Source organism: Sinocyclocheilus grahami, unplaced genomic scaffold (genome assembly GCF_001515645.1).
Source record: "Sinocyclocheilus grahami isolate Dianchi unplaced genomic scaffold, SAMN03320097.WGS_v1.1 scaffold590.1, whole genome shotgun sequence".
Taxonomy (NCBI): domain Eukaryota; kingdom Metazoa; phylum Chordata; class Actinopteri; order Cypriniformes; family Cyprinidae; genus Sinocyclocheilus; species Sinocyclocheilus grahami.
The window spans coordinates 257,324-281,533 of record NW_015505769.1 but is presented as its reverse complement, the minus strand read 5'-3'; the positions used below and the strand labels follow the sequence as shown (position 1 = coordinate 281,533).

Genomic DNA, 24,210 nt, shown 5'->3' with positions numbered 1-24,210 from the left:
TTCCCCAGCATTGGGTTGTATTTAACCCAGCATTTTTTAGAGTGTAGGAATCTGCAGTAGAACGCATGTTTTTGAAAGGCTTGATTTGAGAAAGAACAAAAACATCTCATTAGAAGTCACGCCTGAGAGGTGTTTTAAACAACATGGTGAAGTCACACATTTATTAACGACCAGAAGGTTGTGTTAAACATTTAACCAAACGCTGGGTCAAAACAACCCAATTGCTGGGTTTGTCCCTATTTTACCCAGCACTGGGCTGTATTTAACCCAGCATTTTTTAGAGTGTAGGAATCTACAGTAGAACGCATGTTTTTGAAAGGCTTGATTTGAGAAAGAACAAAAACATCTCATTAGAAGTCACGCCTGAGAGGTGTTTTAAACAACATGGTGAAGTCAGACATTTATTAACGACTTTAATGAAATATATGTAACCTATTAAACATATTTTGGCTTCGTGTCGCTCTAGATTATGTATTTTATGAGTAGAGTACAATTTCTATTCTACAGAAGAAAAACAATATCAAATGTTACAATTACAAATGGTACAGTTTTTTTTTTTTTTTAGATTTAACAAGATTTCCCAGCAAATATTTTTGTTCATATTTTCTAATAGTTAATTTTTCCTAATATAATATTATTAATAGTATATTTTATTTTACAGTAAAATTATGCTGTTTATAATATTAAATAATAGATTTTATACAGAAAAAGTATTATTTACCTTTCAAAGGGTGATTGCTTTGATTATACTTTATTTAAAAATAAAATATATATATACAAATAAATGAAAAAGTTTTGTTTCCTAATTTTTTACAGTACATTTCTGTAAGACAAAAACATTTTTTTTCTGTAAATGTAACAAAGACTTTTCACAGTGATTTTACAAAACAGGATTTTACAGAATCTTATTTAAGTAATGTTCTATGCACCTCACCTGACTAATTTTACTGTGTTTAATATGCTAATTTATTGGTTATGAACCATAGGGTAAATTCAGGTAAACGTGGCAACTTTTTACCATTCAGCACAATGATAAAAAAGTGTCTCTGATTACCTAAATTCACCATGCTTCTCTTGAATTGTGCTTTTGAAAATTTGAGGCGCAAACACACAGTCTCTTTGTGTTTATGTGTGATGATAAATGATCATGAAGCGCTTCTGATCGGCCCAGTAATAAGTCTAAATTGAATTCCAAAGCTATTAATAAGAGCTCTGAAATGTATCCCATCCATTTACTCTTTTAACAAACTACACATCACAGAACGAAATGAAAACAAATGAATCAGTAAACAATGAGCCTGTATATCTCTGTTCAGTAGAAGAGGCAATAGTCTCTGCGCAGAGATCTTTCATTCCAGTGTTTGTGTTTGTGAGTGTGTTTCACTCTGGTTTTTGTCCGTCTGCTCACTGACGCTGATGAAATCAAGCTGGACGCGTCCTTCAGGGACTTTCATAACCTCTAAAAGATGTCTTTACTCACACCAGCATCATGGGTGTGTGTGTACTACATCTGTAGAAATCAAGTCTGGCAGTACAACCCTCATTTCTTAGAATCCGCATGATGTTCTTGAGAAGTTTCTTCTTCGAGTGAGTGTGGTGTTTGGGTGGTGCATGTCAAGCTGACGGCTGTGGCTCCAAAACATCTCATCTGTGTTCAATCATCCACACATTTGTGACCATCGCAGCTGATTTCTACATAACAGGCTCCAAAAATCCAGCATCACCCCTCCTCAGATATCAAGAACTGGCCGGTATTTCGTCTCGCTTTCATGTCAGAGACTCTGAAATGCACAAGCCGATTGAACCATTTTAAGTGAGTTCCTCATCATCTCCAGATCTCTGCCAATCCACCTCGACATCTGCAGAAGGTCACAGTCATTGACTCCTGGGCAAAAAGCCAGTGAAGCTTCTTAAATTATGAATTGACTTTGGACTGGATTGCAGCTGTAGCTCGTATGAAGTGTGCTTTTTTTTTTTTTTACTAAAAGACAGTTATCCTGCTGCTCACTTAAAGTCCCCATAACCCCATTTTGGGTGTTAGTATCAATATGTTAGTCTTAAGGTTATCTATAAGGCAGTGTGCTCCAAAACCGTGACTAAATTCGCATTTAGAAGATATAAGCATTCAAAGCTTGCAGTTCGTCACTTCCGCCAAAACGACTCAACGATTGTTTTGACGTCACATCGTACTTCAGCTTCTCATCAAACTTTCTGTCCAATCAAATGCTCTCTAGAATCCGAAGCGCCCGCCCCCTACACTATAAAATAGATGCTGAAATCGGTCACTTTTCCACAGAATGAGTATTTTCTGTACAGTGAATGGCACGTAGTGCACTATTTAGTGGACGGGGAACGATTCAAACAGTGTAAATATGCTTTCCATTGAGGAAAAGAAGAAGTCTGGTTTGGCGCTGTGTCCCGCTAACCACCGCACCGCACACACACTCTGCTCCGGTCCAGAGACACGATAGCACGGAGCGGATCACATGTGCGAGTCGGCGCAGACCACAAAATGTATCGGAGCTATTTGAGTTCTACACAGAATGCTATATTTTATAGCAATATGGATGAGATTGTGGCTGGCATACCCTGTCAAATGTGGCTTTACGGAGCTCAACGGCTCTAGCCCAAGCTGTGATATAAACGAACGCTATTGGCTATTTTAAAAAGGGGGCGGGGCTGCTTGATATGTCCCGCCCTGTCTTTGTGTTTCAGTTCAAATGACGTCAACTCATAGAGTAACGGGGACCTTTAAGAATGCATCACAAACACAATCTGTGCAGTATTCTGCAAGTCACCTTGTTAAAGTGATAGTTCACCCCAAAATAAACATTCCAAATCTATGCTGTATATTTTCTTTTATTTTTTTTATTATAATAATAATGTAGTATTGCAATTTTAATGTGATAAAAATACAAATGAAATTAAATAATATTAATTTATTAAACTATATTAAGATGCTATTTAAATTAACATTTTAATATAACTGATTACATTTGCATGATTTAAAAAATTCATTCAAATTCAAAAAACTGCTTTTATTGTTTTACATCAAATTTTACATAGCAACATTTTTTTACGGTACTGATAATCTAATCACAATTGGGAATAATGAGAATTACAAAAAAGCTCAAAAGTCTGGACACATTACTGTAATACGAATTTTGGGGGAAATTTATTTAATTTCAATGAACAATGCAAAAAAAAAAAAAAACATCGATTTTATGGCAAAGACAGGATTTTGATTTTATTTTTTTACCTACCCAATGTTAGAGGTGCAACAGTTTGTCTGTTGGCCGGTCTCCTCAAAGGGATCGTTGTACCTTCTTTATCCCTAAAGGGTGCATATTACTACCTTGGAGTAGCAATATGTACTCGTATGGTAATATTATGAACCCTTTAGGGGTAAACAAGGTATAAAGATGGCCCTTTGAGAGGACTGCCCCACTGACAAGCTGTTGTTCCCCTAAAGGTACCATTATTAGACTTTTTTTTTTTCTGAGAGTGCAGATAAATGCTCTCTGCTGCATGTGTGAGTGTTACTTCAGGAGGAATATCCTCTGAGCAGCTTTCATTAGTGGTGTGTCTGGAGGCCACAGCAGGTCTGAGTTCAAATAGCCCGTCTGCTCTGATAACTCTCTCCAGCTGCTGGGTAATGGTTAGTTTCCTCCCATTAGAGAGGAAAACCTCTAAACAGCAAACAGCTCATTAAAAAGCTATATCACTTACCCACTGTTAGAACCGCAAACATCATTCATCACATGGAGCGAAGTGAAGACTTTAAATACACGTCTGCAGGCTCGGCCTCGAGGACACGACGTGCACGAGAGAACACAGTCACACTGTAATCTACTTTACAGTACCGCTAATGACCAGAGATATTAAACTTCCCCTGCGCTGGACAATCCTTCACACTGAACACACAACAGCTCATATCAACACGATGGATGGATGGATGGATGGTCTTGACAGGAAAGTAAACTGTGGTGTTTTGACACCCAGCTGGATATTTATTTTTACAATGTACAACATATAAAAACCTAGCAAAAAGTTTAGTGTATAAAGGCAGTGATCATATGTTGGAAAATCATTTTCTTTTTTTTTTATTGCATAGAAAACTGTCTGTATTCAGATAATAGAGCATCCATGCAACATCAGTGTACAAAAGCGTCATCAGCAAGCGTCCAGCTCCAGCACACGACCGCGGCCGCTTCCAATGCCATATTCAACATCCAACCAGACTGTTTGCATCTTGCATTGGGCTCATTGGAAAGAATTAACGTCAAATATTTCATAAAACATATTGTCATTTAACACGTACTGTACACACGATGCCAGATAGAAAAAAATGAAATAGTCATACGTAAGAAAGAAGAGTAAATCTGAGCACTCTTAGGGTTCTGAAGACAAGTTACTACTTTCATTGTTGTATGTTCACTGTGGAGTTATGAGGAAAAAAATACCTGATTCCATCAAAAATAAAAATCCGAATTTGTGTATAAATATATAATGCCAGCTACATATATACACACAAACGTACATCCCTTTAGATTCAATAAAACTCACACCGAGTTATTTCATACTGCCATGTTTCAGTCACAATTCATTTGAAACGATTCATTGATCAAAATGTATATATCTTGTCATTATTTACTCATCTTCATATCATTACTTGTGAAAAAGAGTTTAACAGAATGTGACATTTTGATGCACTGGTAAATTAAAACTTGGGCTATTCTGTTTCCATAACTTGTCTTCTTTCAGACTAATGGAAAGAAAACATCCCAAATAAACATTTAAGTGTTTATTTTATTACATTTTATCAACTTATGTCTGTAGATTTCAATTGCAATACATATCTTTAAAGACAGTTCTCTCAACTTAGACTAAACTTTAGTTTGATTTCCATCTGTATCCTGAAAGTTTTTACACATTTGGTTTGTTCATATATCATTCATCTGATTCATAGAACATTTTATTCCTAAACATATGGTGCATTTTTTTGATAAAGATCTCCAAAATCTCTAATAGGTCAACAAAATGAAACAAGAAATCCAATGTTCAGATTTCTGTTCTTGACGTGTATGCAAATGACTGCATATTTAATTAGATAATGCATCATTTGCATATATAAACAACATTTCAGAAAGCTTGTAATACACAACAGCTATCTTAATGCACTGTATTAATCAACTGGGCAAATATGGTGATATCTATTAGAATGTTGTTTTTTTTACCATATTCACATGTGGTGTTTTGCCTTTGGAAATAAAGTCATAAATGTATGTAATGACATAAGAGTGAGTAAATGATGACAGAACTGTCATATTTGGTGAACTTTCCTTTTAAAAAGTGTCTTGACGGACAAATCCACAGCCATATGTGTAACAGTGTGTGGACGGCCATATATCCATGAGCGCAGGTCTTTTATTGGACACTGAAGATAACAGTCTCTTTTATGAGTTCATCCATACATCACTGATGCTAACCAGTCACATTACCGGTAATCCTGATTCCATGTATCTCACATCTTTGTAGTTCTTGGAGTTCTGGAGCAGAAAAAGAAGTAAACCAAGATCAAATAAGGGAAACAGATGTTTGGGCTTACTGTGAGACGTCGCAGCTGTCTGTAAGCCTTCATGCTTAATCGACTCAAAGCGAGTTCTGCATTGCAGTTTTTCGATTATGACGCCAGCACATAAAGTAGTACGTCACAATTCAGTTTCGAGAATTCCCCAGAATTCCTCTTGCTCCTTTGCATTGTAAGAAGTGTGCATGCTTTGTGAGAGTCAGTTTGTAGTTAATACGACATGTGATCAGCTGAACCCGTGACTTCCAGTTCGAGATGACATTTAGGAAAGGAAATGCTACAAGGAAACTACATGGGCCCATCTTATCCGAACATCACTCCTTTGCATTTTCCTGCGTCTTTTGAGATGCAGATTATGCGCTCAGCCAATGCATCTGCATGGAGGGATGAGGGAGTGGAACCGTGGTCACACAGCCCTAAGAAAGCATGAGATGTGTGTCCATGCATCAGCTGTGCATGTAGCTGCAGGGTGAATCCATGGAAGGGAAGTCATATTTGCCCAGAGGAGACGGGTAATATGTGGTGGCGTAGACGTTGGTCTGCGGTAACGCTGATGGGAAGAAGTTGCAGCTTTCGTCTGGTGGAAGCAGGTTGTTCTTATTCAGAGTCTGCGGGGAACAGAGAGAAAGCACAAAAGGTGAGCACACGAGATGTCGAAAGTCTCTTCAATATTTCAAAGGCCACAGCGTGTTTTGCATCATGCTGCAGCGGCCCTGTGATGTCAACGCTCTGAGGGAAGAGAGGGAACTGAAAAATGAGGAATGATAGAATAAGACGGATTGAAGGAACGAGAGCCGTTTCCTTTGAGACAGATTAGAGAGTCGTGATTCTCAACTGCTTCAGACCTTCATTTCATAAAAGATGTCAAGAGATCCCAACACAAGACAAGAATTATTTAGTGAAAAGTAAAAAATAATAATGAAATAATAATAACAATTATTATTATTATTATTATTAAATAATTATATACTATATATTTATTAAAACATACATAATATTTAATATTATATATTTAATCATTATTATTATTATTTAATTATTATTTATTATTTTAAAAATATAATATAAATAACAATTATTTTAAAAAATAACAAATAATAATGTTTTTAAAATCAAACAATTGAGTGTTGTCAGTCTCAGCTGCACCAAGACCAGAATTATTCATTAAACAAATAATATGAATTCATATATTATATTTAGAATATATAACAATAGTATATATTATGTATTAATAATACATTAACATATTTAAAAAATAAAATAAAATAATCATGAACTGCATAGGCCAAACAATTTGCACAATTAATAATGACTATTTTGGTTTCTTGGTTTCTTGAATTGTAGGAATTGTTTTCTCCTTCCCTTTAAAAGTTAAAGCCTATTTATTTCTCTATATTAACAATACATGATTATATGATTAAGTGCTTTTTATTATCTGCACTTATCAGTGTTGTGGCTGCAACCCACCAGTTAAGGACCACTGCACAAGTGTAATACAGAGAGAACACTGTGGCATGATGGGATACCTTGAACTCCATGGGTGTGTATAGGTCATTCTTGGGTGCACAGCTGTTCTCTTTATAGTGTAGGTGGTTGGGGGTGCTGGGATGGATAACTGCGGATTCCTGAGGGGGTTTGCGGAGTCTCTGGCAGTACACATACACCAGGATGGACAACAAAACAGCTCCCAGAAAACAACACGCTCCAGTCAGCACCAAATGGAACAGAGAAAACCCTGCAGGAGACAAAACAGAAAGAAATGTTTCACTAGGGTCATTAGACACATCAAAACCTGAATGCTGGATGATGTAAGTCAGATTTACCTCCACAGTTTGTGCTCCTCTTCTGCCCCTTTGACAGCACTAGACACAAAATGAAGATGTGCATGTGAAACAACGCTGTAGTCTGAGATGCCAGAAAGAAACAAACAAAAAAAGAGGGAAATTAACTAACCTGCGCTCTCATTGGGTCGACACCGTCTCTGATCTGTGGAGTTTCCTTGGCAAGAGGCGGAGCTTATTTCACATGTACGAGTCCTGAGCTGCAGCCCCTCCTCGTTACACTCCGCCCACTCTGACCACGCCCCCCACCCACCTGACACAGGTGAGCAAGATAAGCAAACACAGATTTCACAATTGTGTTATCATTACTTATCATTAACACAGTCATGCAGAGTATTTAAAGGGAAAGTGGGGGATTTCTGTCCCAATCCAACAGATTCACAAACGAGTGAATCGGTTCTTCTTAGTGTATCAAAAACATACAGTGAAACTACTGTATTGTGTATAACATATTGTGTACTCTATTCCCTAATGAATGACTCTTTTAAGCTGTTTTGTTTGTAGTAATTCAAATAAAGAACCAGTGTGGTTAGTCTTCCGAACAAATGACTCGGAATAATTGATTCTTTTTAGTGAATCAAAACCAAAACCATTGTTTCCTGAAAAAAAATACTCTTTTAGTTCTCTTAGTGAATTAAAAGCATTTAGCACAATTTTCAAACAAATTACTCTTATGAACAGGTTATTTTAAGCGAATCAAACATATACGGATTAACTAGACCAACCAATTCCTGACTGAATGAGCCTTATGAGCCAGTTATTCTTAGTGAATCAAACAAATACAGTACTGTTCCAACTGTTAGGGTTAAACTGATTTCTGAATGAATTACCCTTATGAACCAGTGAATCAAACACAGAGTATAACTGGTACAGTTCAACCAATTCCCAAATAAATGACTCTTATGAACCAGTTATATTTAGTGAACCAAACACATTCAGTACAACTAGTGTAGTTCAACCAATTCCAGAATGAATGACTCTTATGAACCAGTTATTCTTAGTGAATCAGTCACATTCAAAACAACTGCTACAGTTCAATCGATTCCCAATCGAATTACTCTTATGAGCCGGTTCTTTTTATTAAATCAAACACAGATGCACATTAGGGGTTTTGCCATTAGTAAAAATACAAAAATAAACTAATGAAATATGCTACATCTGTAGCTGAAAACAGTCGAGCTACTGCAGGCATGCCGTGGGCGGAGCTAAAGAGTCACGAGCACACGCAGCTTTTGAGTAGCGATCGTCTACAAGTTGTGACATCGACATAAATAAAACGGGAACAAAAAAACATAATAGTCTTAGGCTACGTCCACACGAAGCCAGAGCTTTCCCTATCCAATCTTTTTTTTCCCCCCGTCTCAAGAAATATCCACACGAAACCACGAAACCGACACAAAACGATGTAGTATACATGCCAGACCAGTATGTGGCGCTGTAATTCTGCCACAGAGATACACAAAAAATGGAGAAGAAGACTTGGACTGTGCGCATAAACCTTGCGCGCGGTATACAAACAAACATGGAACAATACATTTATTAATCTATGTTAATGTTAGTTAATAAAAAGACAATCATTCGGTGTTTGTTCATGTTTTTGTTGCTGTTACGTGACGTTGCGGTGTCTGACTAGGGGCGAGACGTGGGCTGATGACGTCATCGTTTCAGAAAATATACGGATTCGCTGTCCACACGAAAACGCAAGGGTGGCATTTTCAGATTTATCCACTCTGGGACCCGGTTTAAAAAAAATATCGGTTTCACTCTCCCAAAACGCTGGATTCGTGTGGACGAAACGCCTATACGATACAACATTTATGCGTATACAGCTAAACACGTCTCCGTGTGGACGGGGCCTAAATTAAATATGGTTAACAATCAGATCCTGCCATACATATTTGATCCAGAATCTGATCCCCCGTCTGAAATCCAGCGTCGAACTGGGTCTTGTTTATAAAACTTTCGTCACCGAAATGACGGGAACAAACAAACACATTTGAGCAACTCCGCTGCTGCACCGAAAAAACAAACTGCATCCACTGTTCACGTCTTTGAAGACATTTTTCTCAAGCAAGTCCTGTGCCGACGACTCCCGTAACCCGAATGAAACATGTAGATGGGCTGCTCTTGCTCTCGCTCTGGTTGTGTGTGCGCACTCTTCCGGCCCATACAAGGAATTCTGACCTTTATGACGTCATACAGAGCCATACTCGAAAAAAACTTTCCATAACTTATACGAACCCTGAAGGAGTGTATTTGTACTCCGTCATACGTCCAAATCATTTTTTGACGTTTAGCATGAGAATCCAACTCGTTCACAGTGTAAATAGTCAGAATGCATGAAATAGCATTAGACCTCCCCTTTAAAAAAACAATATTCTTTTAATGCTGCAAGTTTTTTCTCACCTTCACACTCGTGTGTGTTACAGAGCGCTTCCTCTGTGTGCAGGCCGATGCAGATGTCTCCAGAATGAGCAGGGGAAGGGTTAGAGCAGGTACGGGAGCGCTGGTTGTGACCGCCACCACAGGAAGTAGAACACTGAGACCAGGAAGACCAGCATGACCACGCCCCCTTCACTGAAAAACAACACCTGTTATTACACTACTCCATTAACAGGACATGAGTGACATACTTAAAAGTATACAAAGCACTCTCAGACCTAGGCACGGCTGAGTGTTGCAGCCCTGATACTCGACCGGCGCTCCGCTGCAGGCGAACGGCGTGCTCTTGCCATCCGGTGTGGCGCAGGAGCGCTTGCGTGTGCGGAAGCCTTTGGAACACTCTTTGGAACATGCGGACCACGTTTCCCATGACGACCAGGCGGCTCCTTGCACTTGTGTCACAGGTCGACCCATTCTCATCAAATCCTCAACTAGACCTATACAAATATAAAAGTGTGCATTTAAGTAGGGCTGCACAATATGGATTAGTGCAATTATCAAGGCTGCGATTTCGTTACATAAATATATGCATGGTGCGTTTTAAAGTGAAGAGCAGCACTGTGTTTATTTACACACGAGCAGCTCATGATACAGTGCTTTCAGTGTCTCAAAGTGGCGTGATTCACATGTAAATGTCGCTCCACACAAACTTCATCTCTGCATCTGATCTGAGTTTAGGTCATTTATGCATTTAGGAATGCAACACGTGGCAACCATCTACCCATACTTGTAATGAGAAGCGCTTATTAACCAGCTGCTGTCAACAAAAGTGAAGCTTTACAGGCTCCCTGTGGTGTTCTGTCAAAATAAAAGTGTGATGGTTAAATGTTTGAAAATTAGGAAATTAAACCAGCCATAAATATTAGTATTGTAATTCTACAGTTGTACTGTAAAATACAATTTACTTAAATACAATTTTTTTTATTTTACAGGGAAATATTCAACAGTAATATTTCCTATTTTGTTTAATATTTATATTTAACAACAACAATAATAATAATTTAATTAAACAAATATATTCATATTAATATACTACTACTAAATAATAATTCTTATTTTTTTATATTTTTATCTAGTAAAATAATAATTATTATTATTATTACTACTACTAAATGAAAATAATAGTGGTATATTTTTAGTATTTTTATTTAATAATAATAATAATAATGAATTCTTATTATGTTTAATATTTTATTTGTTAATAATAATAATAATAATTATTATTATTATTATTATTATTATTACTACTAAATAAAAATAAAAGATTATTATTATTATTATTTTATAAATCTATTGATTTATAATTACAACAATTCGGGCCAAATTGTACCGACAAACAAGCATAGCAAACATAGAGGTGTTTTTCAAATCACATTTTAATCGCAAATTTGATCAGAAAACAGCAATTAGATTGTTCCCCCAAAATCGTGCCGCCCCATCTTAAACAGGATGTGTGCATATTTGAGTATGTGCCTCTGAGGCTGTGTGTGTGTGTACCATCAGTCTCGCAGGCAGCAGCTCCATCACTGGTGGGACAGAGGCGAGTCTCTATCTTGCGTTTGCCGAGCTGCAGGTCGTGAGGGTCGGCGAGGAGAGCCCTGCAGGTGTACCTGACCCGCTGCTCCTGTCTCGCCCCCATCTGAGTCACATTAACAGGGTACCAGGGTGTCCACGGTGTGGTCCGCCTCACTTCGGCACACGGGTCCAAGTTACACGCCTTATACTCCTGGATACAGTAACACACATGGTTTTCAAAACTTTTTCCGATATTAGGGTTTTTTTATTTTATTTTATATGACCAGTTTAAGACCCTACCAGAGGGCAACCAGGACATGTGTTTCCATTCTCGCAGGTTCGAACACGGGATTGAACTCCACCACCGCAGGGAACACTACATTTGGACCAAGCGCTCCAGGAGACCCAGGACACCGGAACAGGACATGGATTCTTTTCGTTACACAATCTGAATCACACACACAGATGAAACCGAATCATCTTCCAGTCAGCTCAAATAAACACTTATGCTGCATCTCAGTGTGCCTACTTATACTACGCCCTTAAAGTATGTACTCTTTTGGTGAAGAAAAAGTACACACCTTTGAGTGTGTAGTAGAAGAGTAGGCAAGCTTTGGGACATACTATCACGTCACACAACTGCGTCTTTAACCTGTTACACGCACCCTGTCACTGTTAACTGGCCTGTCAAACTTCTTGTCACAGTTAACATCCTCCATATTTCATTTCATTTAACTTCCTACTGTACTGGAGAGAAAAGAAGTAGCTCGTTGATCTGCCAGTCGCGGGTCTTTCATGCGAGAACTCTGCTCATATTTTCTGCATAATGATGCATTTAAAAGTTAATGACCAAATGTATGTTTATAAAAGTTCACATTGCTGTTGCAGATGAAATATAACACGGATAACAATAAATAAATATTTTTTACCAAGTTAAATGTTGATTATTAGTAACTCAAACCCTTTTTTCAAAGCCTCTCTACCTAACCGTCGATCACGCGCATCCACCACGTTTGTAGTTCTAATGCGTTTTACTCGTGTTTGTAGTTCTTGACCGAATTCTTCGCCAAAGCGCAATGCATTGTGGGCAACTTTAGCCATTAGAGTGTGCACGGATCCACACTTCAAAAATCGACCTGAAATAGTAGACTTTTGGCATACTCTTTTCAACATACTATGCTTTGGGACACACTTATTCTAATCTCACATACTATTTAGGATGGGTAGTATGAACATTGAGATGCACGGTTACACACTTATGAGTCAGTTTAGTTAGACAATCAAACAAATGACTCTTAAAAGTTGGTTCTTTTTAGTGAATCAAAACCATAGAGCAAATTCAGTGTAGTCCAACCGATTCCTGAACACTTGACATTTATGATTCAACTGTAGTGAATTAAAAGCATAGTCTGACTCCCAGATGAATGACTCTTAAGAGCCTTTTTTTTATAAAATCATATCAAATCAAAACTATCCTCTCGTATCACCTCTCCTCTCGTGCCTGACCCACACATACGCGTCCTCCGTGTCGGGGTGCTGGGTTGTTACAGGACCGCTGTCGGACCTCAAATCCAATGCCACAGCTGGTGCTGCACTCGGCCCAGGATGACCAGGGAGTCCAGCCTCCGTTCCTGAACCAACAGAAGCAGATTAGCATGGATACCACACATTAACACAGTCTGGTGACCTGTCAGTTTATCCACAATACATTAAAGAGGCCATATTTGTCACTTTTTGTTATTGTATGTTAGTCAATGTTTCTTGTCAATGTAGTACATACTATCGTTCATGACTGCAGCTGCTACACACTGTATCGGTGTGGATATGTAAATGTGAGCGGTCATGTGATAAGGGCTGTGATGTCATAATGGTGACATCAGAGTTATCTGTTCAGTTAACTAGATTTTTGAGAAGAAATTGTAAGTGACGCTTGACATCTTTCTTGTGTAGAAACAATTGTTTTAAAAATGTGTCTTTGTCCATACTTTTCAGTGTATTTTTTTCTATACTATTATAGTATTTACTCATATTTTGGATTATCTTTTATTTTTATATTTGCAAATTAATTTTGTTTACATTTCAATAATTTTGTTGTGTGCTTTTGACATTTTTATTTGTTTTATTTATTTTTAGTATTTCTTTTATTTTTATATTAACAATTTAATTTGTTTAAGTTTCAGTCATTTTGTTAAGTGCTTTATTTATTTACTTTTTGTTAAATATACAGCTTGAATTTACTTTTATTTCAGTTTTAGTTTGTCATTTTAGTACTTCAGTACAATATTTTGAATCAGTTTTTTATTTTTATATTTTCCATTTTAATTTGAAAGTTTTAGTAGCTTATGTTTTTGTCATTTTAGTTTTTTTGTCTGTCTATATGTCTGTCTAGTCTTACTGATTTTTATTTCAGTTTTAGTTTGAGTTATTTTAGTATATCAAGTTAAACTAAGTTAAAATGAGAAATTCTGCCTTGGCAACTAGCTGAAATAAAAACTTTTTATATTTTATTTCAGTTAACGTTAATTTCAAGTAATAATTTTTTTTAAATATATAGTCTTCATTTTAGTTTCATTTTTAGTTTTAGTTAACTACCATAACACTGACTTCAATTTAAACTTCCTTATTTTTTAAGATTATTTCAATTACAAAATTATTTTTGTAGATTTAGTCGACAATAGCCCCACTGATACTTACTTCACTCTTCTGTGGAACTGTTTTTGTCTATACAATGGAAGTCAATGGGGTCCAAAACCCCACTGACTTTAAACCTGTCATACAGGTTTGAAACGATATGAAGGGAAGGGCAGTTTTCCAATATATTACCCCTTTATTGACAAGGACAGTCCCTCTGAAGTCACCTGAAGTCAAGCGACTCCTTCTAAGGGCCCGATAATGACTTTGCAGGATTGTGATCACAACTTTAGAGCCTGATAGGTAACATCAGTTTTATTAAACTTAAGTGGCTTTCTGACAAAGATGTATTAGCAGCTCATTACTCATCTATTATAGATCTGCCACAGCTGCTCTTCTGCTGTTATACTGAAACATTGCATCCTGTTAGTTTCTCGCACCCAGACCTGGTGATGTGTGTGTTTAAACAAGCTCTAGGTGAAGATATAATTGGAACATTCATTCAGTGGCGTAAAGTGACTGCAGGATAATGGGACATGCAAAGAGGGAGCTGCTCCGCCAGAAACGCTGCGTCAGTCGCTTGCAGTTAATGAATAAAGCCGGCGTTACTCGCAGCAAGTCTCTGTATCAGAGTTCAGGATTGATGGATTCGAGGCCTCACTCTCTGCAGCTGTTAGCGTTGGGTGGTGCCTTTAGCCCCATTCACACCAAGAACGATAACTATAAAGATAACGATATTAGCGTCCACACCAGCGAATTATATCGTCTGTGTATTCTAAGCGCACGCGTGTCTGCCGCTTTAAATTCTTGAGCTCGTTACAGCAGGATGGATTCTGATTGGCTGTCAGTGTTTTATGGTTCATCAGCTGCAAAAAAAAATCGTTTTGAAAGTGATCACAACGATATCGTTCCTCTGTATCGTTATCGTTATAGTTGTGGTGTGAACTATCCTATTCTTTAATACTGAGAACGATTTTTAGAACTATATCTTTATCGTTATCTTTATAGTAATCGTGCTTGGTGTGAACGGGCCTTTTCTCTCATAGAAGAGCTGAATCAGACGGAATAAAAGCATCACACATTTATGTGCTTTGACACTTTGATTGGCTGTGATTGAAGACTTCAGGCTGATCTCTCTGGCTCTCATATATCAGTCTAGCCACACTGTTTACACCTGCCACTTCAATATGGGGAGTCCCAGATTATAAAGGCCTAGTTCATCCAAAAACTAAATAATTTACTCACTCTCTTACTCTTATAAAAACCCATATGAGCTTTCATTCTCTGTGGATTGACAGTGAATAAGAAGATGCTGTCAAACTTGAAAAATGAGATGAACTTTTATATCCATATGACCTGCGCAACTGTATACTTGTAAGTCTTCCACGACAGCTATCATATGTACTACTATTCAAAAGTTGCAAGAAATTAATACTTTTATTCATAAATGATGCATTTAATTGATCAAAAGTGGCAGTAAAGACATTTATAATGTTACAAAAGATTTCTATTTCATAAAATAGCTGTTCTTTTGAACTTTCTATTCATAAAAAGAATCCTGAAAAAAGACAATAATAATTGATGATATAGTCTAAAAAACAGCAACTGACAATAATAATGTTTCTTGATTAGCAAATCAGCATATTAGAGTGATTTCTGAAGGATCATGTGACACTGAAGACTAGAGTAATGATGCTGAAAATTCAGCTTTGATCACATAAATAACCTACTTTTTAAAATATATCCAAATAGAAAACAGCTATTTTAAATTCTAATAATATTTCACAAGATTACTGTTTGTACTGTATTTTTGACCAAATAAATGCAGCATTGGTGAGCATAAGAGACGTCTTTCAAAGAACATTTTAAAAATCAAACCGACTCCATAGTTCGGAACAATACAAATACGGCACATCGTGATAAGTCACGCCAGGTTTGTCATCAATGAAGCTCAATGACTTGGTTCTTATGTGTCTGGTAACCAATCACAACGTGTCAAGTGCGGATGGGATTTGAGATCTACATCAGTGGAGAAAATTGTCAGTGACATAAATAACAGCTTGATCCTCGCACAAAGCTATCACGTGACTTGGAATATCGCACACAAGTCGTATGAACTACTGTTATGGTGTTTTGCCATATTTGAACTTTATCATGCATGGTTAGTTTCCTTTAACAAGTGTATGGGTTTATACAGTAGGTGTACCTGGAGCAGTTGGCCACCTCAATGTTCGCCCCGACACACTCCATCCCTCCACACTGGGGTCGAGGGTTATCGCAGGCCCGTTTGCGACACTGACATGTGCTGGTGCCTTCACCTCCGTCGTCATGGTTACAAGCCTGCCATGGTGACCACTGGCCAAATCCACCATCCTGGGTGAGGTTCCGCTCCTATAAATGTAAATGCAAACAAGGCAAGTTTTAAGTACAGGTTTAGTGTTTGCATGGAAAATCATTTTTGTACTTGTTTTCAAACTTCATTCAGCATAAACCCTTTTAGTGTACAGATTCCAACTCTCTTTTATAGACAACTTCAGAAGGTAACACTTTATTTTAAGCACCAATTCTTACTATTAACTAGTTGCTTATTAGCATGCATATTACTAACATGTTGGTAATAGTATTCATGCCTTATTTGAAGACAAAATGTTGCAATCAGAAGTCACAAAGTGAAATTTTTCTGCAGTTATCCAAGTCTCCACATACATGATCTCATTCAAAATCAATTAAATCCATTCAAAAGTTCCTCCCGTGTGTCCGTTTGCATTTGAAGCTGGTTCATGTATTGCACAGGTACTGAGGATAAAAACTGTAAAATTCCTCTCCATGCATGGGTAATCTTCAGGGAGCAGATGTGCGGCGCATCCATTGAGGTGAATACCAACATCTACTGTGAGTCTGGATTAGTAACTCAATGCCATTCATCCAATAGTTCAGACCACAGAAGCGCTCAAATATTATTAAAATTAATAGCAAAAGAAATTTCGAGACCTGCATCAACTTTCACTGTACTTCAAGAATCAAAAAAAGGTCAACTGGGGGCTTTTCCCTGCTGCATGACAAAAATCGTTAATGTAATGCTCATCAGTTTGCCCTTCTATGAATTCACTCCCTTTCAGGTTCCTTTGATCCTCAGCTTCAGCCAATCAATGAGGAGGAAGTTCAAGGAATCAGCAGCTCTGCTAACTGTTAGTTAGTCTGTACTTAACTTGGCACTTAATTAGTAAGACGAGCCAAAAACGTAGCAATGAGGTTGTAAGTAGTATTGTCACATAACATGATGTTTGCCATTACTGATCCAACATGCAGCCTTTAAAACTGTAAACAGATGTAGTGTCGAAATGCTATGGATTTTAGTTTAGTTGGATGATGTTTCTTCATTTATTTTTATTGTTTTTATTTATTTATTTATTTTGCATTTTACGTAGGAATAGTTAAAATTCCCAATGAGACACAAAAAAGAAAACGTTAAATGATTAGTCAAAAATAGTATATTTACATATGTAAATATTATCCAGAAACCTATGTCAAATTAATCATGGCAATAAATAAGCTTGCATAAGTTTGCATTCATTAGCACAACAAACAATAATTTACAGAAATTAGCTTGGATAATGTTAATGTGTGCATATGTGAATATTTTTTGCATGATGAACTAACAACGAACAATAAAATATAAATGAATATTTATAAAGATTAAATGCTGTAAAAATATTGACCATTTTTAATTCATAACACTAGATACATTAATATTAATAATACAAATACTAATATTAATGTATAGAACCTTATTGTACAAAGTTACCATAACTATATATAATACAGTAACAGCTATTACAGTTTATACACAAAAGTGTGATTTATTGAGATAGTAGCAGCACAACACCCACTTGATGAAGGTTATTCACATAACGTTATTTCTCTTAAAATGTAAATGTCGACATCATTAAATAAGTCTAAACGAGAGTCTTTTGCGCAAAACATGAACTCCAATGCAATCTAAACAGTCCACTATACAGCTGGACTACAGCCCCATTGACTCCCTCTGCCAATGCATTGATGAAATTAACAGTTGGATGTGCGAGAACTTTCTTCAGTTAAAACAAGGAAAAAACTGAAGTCATTGCATTTGGAAACAAAGATGAAGTTCTCAAGGTGAATGCATACCTTGACTCTAGGGGTCTAACAACTAAAAATCAAGTCAGGAATCTTGGTGTGATTCTGGAGACAGACCTTAGTTTCAGTAGTAATGTCAAAGCTGTAACTAAATCAGCATACTATCATCTCAAAAACATTGCAAGAATTAGAGGTTTTGTTTCCAGTCAAGACTTGGAGAAACTTGTTCATGCCTTTATGACCAGCAGGGTGGACTATTGTAATGGTCTCCTCACCGGCCTTCCCAAGAAGACCATTAGACAGCTGCAGCTCATCCAGAACGCTGCTGCCAGAATTCTGACTAGAACCAGAAAATCTGAGCATATCACACCAGTCCTCAGGTCCTTACACTGGCTTCCAGTTATATTTAGGAATTATTTTAAAGTACTTTTACTCATTTATAAATCACTCAATGGCCTAGGACCTAAATACATAGCAGATATGTTCACTGAATATAAACCTAACAGACCACTCAGATCATTAGGATCGAGTCAGTTAGAAATACCAAGGGTTCACACAAAACAAGGGGAATGTGCTTTTAGTTATTATGCCACCCGCAGTTGGAATCAGCTTCCAGAAGAGATCAGATGTGCTAAAACATTAGTCACATTTAAATGCAGACTCAAAACTCATCTGTTTAGCTGTGCATTTATTGAATGAGCACTGTGCGATGTCCGAACTGATTGCACTATATTTTATGCATAATCGTTTTCTTAAATTCATTTTAAACCTCTTAAATCAATTTTTTAATCATTTTCAAAGTTTTTAAATTCCTTGTTTTATTGTTGTGATTATTTTTTTCTTTTCTTTTATGTAAAGCACTTTGAATTGCCATTGTGTATGAAATGTGCTATATAAATAAACTTGCCTTGCCTTGCCTATATTATCCAATGTCATTTCTGACTAGAATCTTATGTAAATATTTTGTTTGTATGTTTCATGTTGTGAATCACAAATATTTAGCAGTGCATACTGTACATGTTGTAACTTAGTGTTGATTTACGCCATAACTATGGAGCCAACGCTCATTCTGCAAAAGTTTGGGAAAAACACTCTTACTCACTGTCACAGCATAAATCCATTACAATAGAAACAACTGGTTCTGTCAGGACCACTATCGTCAAAATGATAGATACTTAGCATAAAGTTTGGTTTGGCGGTATGGTTCTGTTCTGGGCAAAAAAACTCCCTGCCCATCCATGCAGCCTGTCATGAATGAGCAGGGAGAGCAGCAATAATACCCCCCCAAGGGTTAATAGAACAGAACAAGGCAGATATAATTAATGTACTTAATGATATTTAAGTGTAACACTTTATTCAAGATAAAGGAGTCTGATTAGCAAGGAATATCAGAAAGCCAAGTTCTGACTGTGGCGAAAGGAGGAGCTGGGGATGGAGGAGGAGGGTAATTTGCTCCTGAGCAAGCTGAAAAGCTGCTGAATAATACTGAATAGAGCTTATATAGGAATGCTGCGATAGGTGTCGTATTCCTATAGGTAAATGTGATCAGCTGAGAATCAGCTGATGCAAGCTTGACTCACGTGACCTGCCAGAACTAACGCTAACGCTTAGTTTTTGCCTATTAGCATAATAGCAAGTACTTTTAATGTATAGTATTAGTATGCAACTTGGGACAAAGCCAATGCTTCCACAGTGTTGTAGAAAATGAGGTTTGTTTATTATTGCTCCTCAGAGGATATCAACCATCAGAGATAATAGGAAATTTGTGATGTCTAATTATGGACCTAATGAAGTGTCAAGAAGGAACAGGAATGACATTGGCCAGCCTTCGTGCAGAACACCAGCGTGTAATTGACAGTGTCAGACGAAGGGTTCAGATAAGCTTCAGTTTCCAGGGTTCAGTTTCAAGGCTCTTCATCAGAAATTTGATTCTTCAAGACCAACTCAAAAATCATACAAGATTTCTGGTGTACTCAAATAAAATAAGTTGTTATGTATCTTCACCACAGAAGCTCTTAAATAATGTTCGTAGAACAGAACAGAACAGACCAGACCAGAATAAAATAGAACAGAACAATGTAGAGTAGAACAGAATTAACAGAATAGAATAAAACAAAATATAGAACAGAAAAGAAGTGTATAGAACAGAAGAGAATATATAGCAGAATAGAACAGGACAAGAATGTAGAGTAGAACAGAATTAACAGAATAGAATAAAACAGAATATAGAACAGAACAGGATAGAACAGAAAATAATAGAAGTGTATAGAACAGAAGAGAAACATATAAAATAGAACAGAACAGAACAGTAAACAGCAGAGTACAGAAGAGAACACGACATAGAACCGAAAAGACTGTAATAGAACAGACTAGAGTAATGCAGAATAGAATAAAACAAACATATACAACGAAACAGAACAGAATCAACTAAAACAAAATAGAAAAAAACAGATTAGTATAGAAAATAGAATATAGAACAGAACAAAAAATAATTGCAGCGTATACAGTAGAACAGAATATCGAACAGAATAGAAAGAACAAAACATAACAGCAGAGTAGAAAATAGAACAGAATCGAATACAACAGAACAGAACAATACAGAACAGAATAGAATAGAACTGAATGAAACAGAACAGAAAATTATAGATTAGTATAGAAAATAAATGAATACAGAATAGAAAACAGAATATAACAATAGAACAGAACGAAACAGAATAGAACAGAACAGAAATAATATATTAGTATAGAAAAGAATAAAACAGAATACAGAACAGAATTGAACAGAACAGAATATAAGCGTACAGAATAGAACATAATAGAATAGAATAAAACAGAACAGAATCAAATTCAATAGAACATAAAAAATAAAAGCACAGAGTAGAACAGAACAAAAAAGAATAGCAGTGTATAGAATAGAATAGAACATAAAAAAATAATAGCAGCGTATAGAATAGAACAGAATTTAGAAGAGAATAAAACAGAACAGAACAGAATGGAATACAACAGAACAGAACAGAATACAAGCATACAATACAGAATAGAATAGATTAGAATAGAACAGAAAAAGGTAATTAGTATAGAATAATTGAGTACAGAATATACCAAAGCAGAATATAACAGAACAATAGAACAGAACAGAATAGAATAGAATAGAACAGAAAATTATATATTTGTATAGAAAATAATAAAATTGAATACAGAACAGAACAGAGGGTATTTTGCTCAAGATAATAATTAAGTTACAGGAGACTTAATCATGAATTAATTAATTTACTGTCCATTTAATCTCACTGCTGTGTTGAAGAAACACCTGAGATATTAAAGAGATGTAATTTGTGATTTTTCTTTTCTGTGTGATGATGTTGTCTGAAAGTGTGTCTTACAGGGCACTTTGTGATGTCTTGACTCCACTGGCTCATGTTGGAACTGTCCTCAATCGTCGTACAGCGCTTCTGTCTCCGGTCCCAGCCGCAGTACGGATCCCTGGCACCCAGACAGTCCCTACGATCACAAGATCATCAATGACAAGGTCTTAATAAATACCACCATAAAGAGTGTCCTGTCTGCTCATGAGAACTTCTTAATGAGCAGAGAGAGAAAGGAGAGGAGAGATCGGGCTTAATAACTGAGGAATAAATCTCAGTGCAATAAATATTAAAACTAATACTGTCCTTCTCACACTGTACACTGAATCTCAAATGAATATTTAGCAAATTTGGTCTATAATATAAACATCACTTTTGTTATATTGAGATCAAAGTCAGAGACTGAGCTGAAGTGTAAATATAATCTAAGCATCTGATCAGAACATGATATGATCTGACTTACAGGAACTACAGAGAAGACACAATAAACCTCAAATCCTGCTCTGGGAGATAAATAACATCTGACAGAACCTCTGTGATTTATTACAGCTAAGAGACTTATCATTTTCTCCTTGTGTCCTTTAGGTTCAGTGGAGCGAGACTGTGTTATTAATTCAGGAGCATATTTCATTGTTTTAAGGATGTCATTCTTCAGAAGGACAAAGTTTGAAAAAGCAAACAATGTAAGTTACCAGTATATTACAAGCACAAGCATACAATCATATATAAAAAAGTGTTCAAAAGGTTCAAAAGTTACTCAGAATTAAATGATTTAATTGATTAACATTTACAGTAAAGACATTCATAAGTAATGTAACAAAGGTTTCGGTTTCAAATAAATGCTGTTCTTTTGAACTTCCTATTCATCAAATAATCCTGAAAAAAGTATCCAGATTTCCACAAAAGTATTAATCAGTAAACCTGTTTTCTATATCTTAATAATAAAAATGTTTCTTGAGCATCAAATCAGCATATTAGAATGATTTCTGGAGGATCATGTGACTCTGTAGACTGGAGAAATGATGCTGAAAATTCAGCATTGATCACAGGAATAAATTACATTTTAAAAAATGTAAGTTATTTTAAATGCCGATAATATTTCACAACATTACTTTATTTCTAATCAAATAAATACAGCCCTGGTAAGCCGACCCCAAACTTTTGAACGGCATTGTATATACTCATATTTTACAACCAAATCAAATATAACAATGTGTCTCAGCGTCCCACTAACAACTAAACACCGGCAACATTAGAAAACTGCAAATGTGCTGGAGATGCAGAAAGAGAATACATTTGAATACATTAAAGGTTACATAAAATTATAATGCTTGCAGCTCAATCAAACTCTACAGATGAGAACTGGTTTAAAATAATTAGAGTTATTTGCAACATCTTGTGAGATCTGACCTTTTGCTACCTGTGTGTACGTGTGCGTGGGGGAGAATATGTAATGAAATGACTTCTTTCCATTGCATTGGCATGCTAAACACAGAGCGGCTTCACACACACAGTTCCATCCTGTCCCATAACAGCCTCTAACATCAAATGTGTCCGCCTCGTGTAGCTCCGAGTGTTTGTGCAACAACATCTGCGGCAGGAAGTCAGGGAGAGTCTTCAATAGATCACATTCCCCATATAAAGACAATCTTCTACTTCTAAAGTAACTACCGACACCCTCGAATCATAACCACATATGTGACCCTGGACGACAAAACCAGTCTTAAGGGTCAATTTTTCGAAATTGAGATTTATACATCAGCTGAATAAACAAGCTTTCCATTGATGTATGGTTTGTTAGGATAGGATAATATTTGGCCGAGATACAACTATTTGAAAATCTGGAATCTGAGGGTGCAAAACAATCAAAATATTGAGAAAATCATCTTTAAAGTTGTCCAAATGAAGTTCTTAGCAATGCATATTACTAATCAAAAATTAAGTTTTGATATATTTACGGTAGGAAATTTACAAAATATCTTCATGGAACATAATCTTTACTTAATATCCTAATGATTTTTGGCATAAAAGAAAAATCGTTAATTTTGACCCATACAATGCATTTTTGGCTATTGCTACAAATATACCCCAGCGACTTAAGACTGGTTTTGTGCTCCAGGGTCACATATGTGCCTCTAAACTGACAGATCACATGGAAAATATCTTCTGATGTGACAAGAAGACGAAAAACAAACATCTCTATTATAACACAAGGTGCATTTTAAATACGGTGTCATGTGGAGCTTGAAGTCATTTAGCAGATCAAAAATATGTTTGGCTTGATTTTATAACTCAATTTACCAAGTATTAGGTTACAGAATTGCACAAAGCTCTTACAAATCCAGCTCTGAAGCCCATTTCATCCATTTGGATGCCATTATTTTATGAATTTGAAATCTAATTACATCTCTAAAGTAAATGCAGTCGCTTCCTGCGAGGAGTGATGCATGCATTATATATTTTTAATGATGTTCGAGAATTTATAGGTGTTCTATTCATAGCAGCGATGGAGAACACGACAGCAATTTTTTTTAAATGACCTAGTTCATCATTCGGCCTCCTCTCGGAGAATTTATGAGATAATAATATCTGTGACTGCTCATAAGTACTGTCATTCACTTCATCTCCTGTCTGACTCCAAGGGCATCTAGCAAGGACATGTGCCGTAATCAGCCTTTGCTGTAATTTAACAGCAACTGTGCATTTTGAT

At 36.4% G+C, this 24,210-nt stretch overlaps 2 protein-coding genes across 2 annotated transcripts in view; both read right to left on the bottom strand.

Annotated features, from left to right (window-relative positions):
- The window catches only part of LOC107557130 (tripartite motif-containing protein 7-like), an 18,989-nt gene extending 13,348 nt beyond the window's left edge, over positions 1–5,641 (bottom strand). Inside the window, exons 1-2 of the mRNA XM_016240459.1 lie at positions 5,609–5,641; positions 5,502–5,549 (exon numbers count right to left, since the gene is read on the bottom strand). Coding sequence (XP_016095945.1) covers positions 5,502–5,549; positions 5,609–5,641 — 81 coding nt within the window. The remainder of the gene's footprint in view (positions 1–5,501; positions 5,550–5,608) is intronic.
- The window catches only part of LOC107557129 (semaphorin-5B-like), a 68,321-nt gene continuing 49,202 nt past the window's right edge, over positions 5,092–24,210 (bottom strand). The window contains exons 11-21 of the mRNA XM_016240458.1: positions 21,519–21,636; positions 16,226–16,410; positions 12,876–13,019; positions 11,689–11,836; positions 11,371–11,599; positions 10,092–10,310; positions 9,838–10,008; positions 7,544–7,684; positions 7,414–7,452; positions 7,117–7,325; positions 5,092–6,198 (exon numbers count right to left, since the gene is read on the bottom strand). Of these exons, the coding sequence (XP_016095944.1) occupies positions 6,037–6,198; positions 7,117–7,325; positions 7,414–7,452; positions 7,544–7,684; positions 9,838–10,008; positions 10,092–10,310; positions 11,371–11,599; positions 11,689–11,836; positions 12,876–13,019; positions 16,226–16,410; positions 21,519–21,636 (1,765 nt within the window). The 3' untranslated portion in view covers positions 5,092–6,036. The remainder of the gene's footprint in view (positions 6,199–7,116; positions 7,326–7,413; positions 7,453–7,543; positions 7,685–9,837; positions 10,009–10,091; positions 10,311–11,370; positions 11,600–11,688; positions 11,837–12,875; positions 13,020–16,225; positions 16,411–21,518; positions 21,637–24,210) is intronic.